Source organism: Sceloporus undulatus, chromosome 6 (assembly GCF_019175285.1).
Source record: "Sceloporus undulatus isolate JIND9_A2432 ecotype Alabama chromosome 6, SceUnd_v1.1, whole genome shotgun sequence".
Lineage (NCBI taxonomy): Eukaryota > Metazoa > Chordata > Lepidosauria > Squamata > Phrynosomatidae > Sceloporus > Sceloporus undulatus.
The window spans coordinates 55,384,273-55,389,924 of NC_056527.1; the positions used below are offsets into that span (position 1 = coordinate 55,384,273).

Consider the following 5,652-nt stretch of genomic DNA (forward strand, 5'->3'; position numbering starts at 1 on the left):
CCCCCTGGAAGCTGGTGGAGTTGTGTGAGCAAGTTATTTTATTCTTCATCTCCTTCATAACCATTGCAACATTATATGTCAGCATACTAAAGATTCTCCTTAGATCAAGGTCTCAAAGGAGGCACAGAACTGTGAAGCTCATATTTACCATCGTGGTGGTCTTTTTTCTAAGCTGGGCCCCTTACAATGTGCTTGGTTTTGTGTATGTTCTTTCCACCCGACAGATCATAAAGCTACACTGTCAACTCGCGAAGGAAGTTTTCTTTGCTTTTGACATCAGCCGTGTAGTAGCCTACTGCCACTGTTGTTTCAATCCAGTCCTCTATGTCTTTGTTGGGGTGAAATTCAGAAAGCATCTGAAACTCCTGTACAATCAGTTTGCTCTGTGCCATAAAGGCATCCCACAGACTACCCCAAGATTTCATTCTTTTGACTTGGGTCCGTATGAAGATCCATCTCTGTATTAAAGTATCAACTGCCTGACAATGCAGGAGTCTGAATACCAAAACCAACCTAAAGGAAAACAGGAGGGAAATGCCTAGAGCAGTTCTACAACTCTCCTCCATGTACAAGATAAAAAAAAACCTCACTTGCTCAGCCCTAATCCTTTGACTCAGAAGTTTTATATCAGAGCTACTGTCTGGCAGGACACCAGGGAAGGACAAAGATGGAGGGCAAGAAATACTGCTTGGATAATCTTGGTGCCTCATAAACATTCTACACTTTCTGTACAGACTCTGAGTGTGGGTTACAGTTACAGAATTACAATTCCCAGTGGCCAGGATGGATGATGTATTCTGGAATTTGTAGTCCAAAACGGTAACTTGCCTAAGCTCCGGATTTTATTTTGAGAATCTTTTCTAAGTTTTTGTGGAGACCTCGTGGGCTATAGTATAGGGGGAAAGTATTTTAGCTATGTTAATTAATACATTCTTAATTGTATAGCATTTGTTGTGTGGATTGGATGGAAATGATAATAAGTTGCTGGGGCAGGGGCTTTAGGCTGTCTAATGAAACCTCTCACTCAGAATAGGAAAACTAAAGATAGAGCATCCTCAGCATGTTCCCTCCAGAAATGGAATAGACATAGACCTCTCTGGAGGTCTTTAACCCAGCATATGGCTATCCTGCATCCGCATGAAGACCTTAGGAGAGGAAAAAGACTGCCACTGTTGTAGATAATAGGTACCAATGTCACACTTTTACTATCAAGATGCCTAACTACATGGTTTGCTTCATAACTGTCTATTTTACTAAAGGATTAGAGATATTTTCCAGATGTTTGGGCAAGGTTCCCCCCGCCTTGGTTTTTAATTTCTTCTAAAACATTTGGATGTCTTCACAACTATCAGTGAAAGGGGAGGATAGGAATTTGGTTTCATATAGGATAAAAATTAAAAATATTTTGAAAAGGTTAATCAAATATTGCTCTAATATTTGAAATATGATGAGCTAGTTATTAAGTGGCTGGTATGCAAAGGTTGGCAAACCAATATCAGATATTGTTCTTGCAACGTGTGTGGTTCCACACTTAACTCCTAGCCCCACCACTCACAACATACATGAAAATATCTGAAACCCACTTCTGTTAATCTTGTGTCTTAATGTTAAACATGTCAGTGTTAATCTTCCTAATCTTGCATGCAAATGTTAGGCAGATATAATTCTGACTATATGCTGTTTATATGTTTATAAATTTGAAAGACAAGCACTGCAGCTCAATGAGTGTACATGGAACCAGAGCTTGCAAATGTTAAAAAAAAATTGGACCCCAACTCTGAGAATTTGCCCAACAGCATGGGCAATGGATATTTTGGCTGGGGCACTCTGAGAGCTATGGTCCAAAAAAGTAACTTTTCCAACTTTGTCAGGAATGTAGGAAATTGCCTTACAGTGAACCTGACTATTGGTCTTTCTAGCAAAGCATTGTCTGTGTGCGCAAATTCACTGTGGCTGTTTGAGCCATCAAACAGGATTCCTTCTCGGCCCTATCAGAAAAAGCCAAATATTAATCTTTTCAATTAAGTTGCTTCATTGAGCTTATAAAAGATGATCTGGCTACAATTAAAAAGAAATCAACAACGAAATATGCAGCAGAATGTGTAAAATATGTTACCTGGAGTGCTTCCAGACTATGCCGCAATATATTTTCGAGTCATTCCACCTCTACAGTGTGACAGTAATGAGGTGTATATTGTGTTGCTTTTAAACCTGTAACAATAATACTATTGATATAGCCATGTCTTTTAATTATGAATCTTGATATCTATATCATTTCTGATTTTAAAGCATTTTAATATAGTCTCTGTAAGGATTTTTAACATGTATTTAATGATAAGTGAAATTAACGTATTTGGAAATAACACCGATAAACACTTTTTTCTCTCTGATCATAATAAACGTTATTCTTGATGCTGCACTAATTCTTGTGATTTTGATTATTCCCAAATGGTCTTTTCTGGTTGAACTGGGGCTCTGTTAACCAAAGATGATAACGAAAACAGCACTTAGATATTATGGGAGGATGCTATTTCTACCTGATTTCAGCAATTAGATTACAAAAAAAGAATTAATCATTCGAGTAAGAACCAATTCAAGATTTAAGTATTCTACATATTTACGTTTGGTGTGAGGGAATGTCATGGATTTGTAGTAACTTTTTGAGTGAATTCAGCTGTTGTAGCATTTTTAAAGTCCTGCTATATTTAGTTTTGTGTGTTCTCTAGTGCACTTTGTTTTATTTTAATGTATTTATTATATTTATAAGCTACCTTTCTCCCAGAGTAGAAACCAAGGCAGCTCACACAAAGAATCAGCTAAAACCTAATAATAAAAATTTAAACCTAATTAAAACCATCACATTAAGACAGTATAAAGTCACTAAAAAGCATTAAAAGGTTAAAAGTAAAGCATATTAGAGAAGTATCAGACTTTGCTATTTTATTTTTATACACAGAACCACTGCTATCTGAACAATTTTTCTTGTGGATTTTCATCTCAGATCAACAAATTACAATCTAAATTAAGAGCATCAGCAAATTAAAGAAACTATTAGATCCTATACCCATTATCTACAATACTTGATAGTAAGTGCCATTGATCTCCATGAAACTTCCTTCTCAGTATAGTTGCACAGGGTTGCGCTTTTAGTTGTTCATATGAGTTTTAATTAACCAGTTCATTAGTAAGTTGTTTAAACTTGCATAAATGTACAGGTAAGTAAAATCCTTTCTAAAGAAAGGGGGATATTTTAGAAGATGCATACATATGACACCACAAGGGATTATTTTGGAAGGGGTGTACATCCAGTCTTACCTAGGGAGTGAAATATCTCTTTTAAGAGGATGCTTAGCACCAGATACTGATGTAGATGCAACTGGATGCAATTACCTCCAGCCAGGGGGCATCACTATGGAGTTAGACACCACCAGGTGACACTCTAAGGGAGGGTGACATGACTGCTTCCCAAGCATCTGCCTTTTGGCAGAAATGGACTGTTGCATTCATCTGCATCCCGTTAAAATTCTGGAGCTCAGCAGAAGAGATGGTGTGAGTGGGGCAAGGCTCAGTAAAAGAAGAAATGAGAGGCCTCAGGGGTGATTTTTTAAAAGTTTGATTTAATTTTTTAAAATTATTTTTAAACATTTTTTAAAACATCATTTCTTACCAAATTTTCACTTTACCCACATGAAATTACACACATGTAAATACATTTGGCTGTGCATATTATATTGTCATTTAAAGGTATCGTTTTGGGTTCAAATTACCTACATGATTGCCTTCTTCTCCCACACAATCTGCTTGTACACTCAGGCCCTCAGAGAAATGTTTACCGCATTTTGCCAGCCAGGACTAGACTGGCAATGGTTTCCCAAGGACCATTTCATCTGCTGCCCGGACTGTGGAATGACCTGCCAGAGGAGATAGGACAGCTGAACATGCTGACTGCTTTTAAAACAGCATGAAAGACATATCTTTTCCAGCAGGCCTACACCAGTCAATTTTAAAGCGTGACTTTTTAATTGTATATGTACAGTGCACCCGCGTTATACGTGGGCGTGCTATATGCAGATTTGAACGTATGCACTCAAGCCGCACGGGAGCATGCGGGGTGCAAGGGGCAGCACGTCCCATTCAGATGAATGGGGCGTGCGTCCGTGGCGTGCGTGCTGCCGCCACACTGCCACGCATACAAGCACCATTCAAGTGAATGGGTCTCAAGCATAGATGGAATTCGCCTTACACGGGGGGGGGGTTCCGGAACAGATCCCCCGCGTAAGGCAAGGGTCCACTGTACTCTTATGAGTGTATTTTAATGATTATATAGTGTTGTATTTTAACAGTGGATTCATGTGTTTTTAATTGCATTTTGTATTTGAACCCACTGTACCCCACCTTGAGGAGAGACGAGAAAGAAATAATAATAATAATAACAATAACAATAATAACAATTTTGCTAGTTGTTTATGTCATAACTATTTCCATTACATTCAGTGTTATATGGGAATTGTGATTTATTGCTAACTTTAGTCCAAAAAACATTACTCAGGATTCTGTATAGTGTGCGATCGGAGGAGGTTTGCGGACACTATGAATTGCCACACCAGGTGACAGCAACCCTAGTGATGCCATTGCCACTGCCAGGCTTTTCAAAGAGGACCATCTGGTTCTAAACTTGGAGGGGCAGAAATAATTTCCTGGGATTTAATGGAAGAAATGTGGGGCCCACGGTGGAAATCCCTGCTTTGAACAGATGCAGATTCCTTGGAGCTTTTGCAGCTGGAGAATTCTGTCTTTGAAGCCTTCTGCCATTACAGATAGCCTCTGTATGAATATTTCACATAGCTAAATCTCACTTTTAAGTAGCCTCTGATATTTGCAAGGTGAGTGGCATTGGAACTGTGGTTTTGTGGCAATGAGTCACCTCCAGCTATTTCAGTGCTTTTCATCCTGTGGTGTTCTCTTGTACTGGGACTAGCTCCATTCTTTCTTTACTACACTAAAATATAAAGGTTTATATTGTACACGACCTCATTTTGGTAGATATGTTATAGTTTTGCCCTGTTATGCTGTGACAACTGGCAGTAGGATCTATATAAAACTGGAGACAATGAAGGCCACACTTAGCTCCACTCTTTCTTTGCTAAACTAAGGGATATAAAGGTTTATATTTTACAATAGCGAAAATGAATGCTGGATATATTTCTTCCCCCCCTCTCCCATTTTTGGGCTGTATTATATTTTATGTCAGCATTCTCTTCTGGTTTCAAATGTTAACCTTATTCCTCTTTCGTTCTCAAGTTTACTGTGAAAGCAAGTTTTAGTTTTTGATTTGAGAGGTTGTCATCCACAACTATTGAAGCCAGCAACCTTAAAACAATCCAAATAGCAAAATTAAAAGAGAGTATATCTGAAGGCATCCCAAATACAACAGATTATTATGGTGAGGATAATGAAAAAAAATAGTGTATTTTATTTTAATTTATTGTATTTTATGCCACCTTTCTCCTAGAGTAGAACCCAAGGCAGCTCAAACAAAGAAACAACTAAAACCTAACAATATAAATTTAAACCTAATTAAAACCATCACATTAAGACAGTATAGAGCATGGGTCGGCAACCTCCGGCCCGCGGGCCGGATGCGGCCCGCGG

General features: G+C 38.4%; 1 protein-coding gene across 1 annotated transcript in view; it reads left to right on the forward strand.

Moving 5' to 3' along the window:
* Positions 1-2,377, forward strand: part of XCR1 (X-C motif chemokine receptor 1) — a 3,077-nt gene extending 700 nt beyond the window's left edge. The window contains exon 2 of the mRNA XM_042475975.1: positions 1-2,377. This exon is cut by the window's left edge and continues 1 nt beyond it. Coding sequence (XP_042331909.1) covers positions 1-467 — 467 coding nt within the window. The 3' untranslated portion in view covers positions 468-2,377.
* Positions 2,378-5,652: the final 3,275 nt, after the last annotated feature.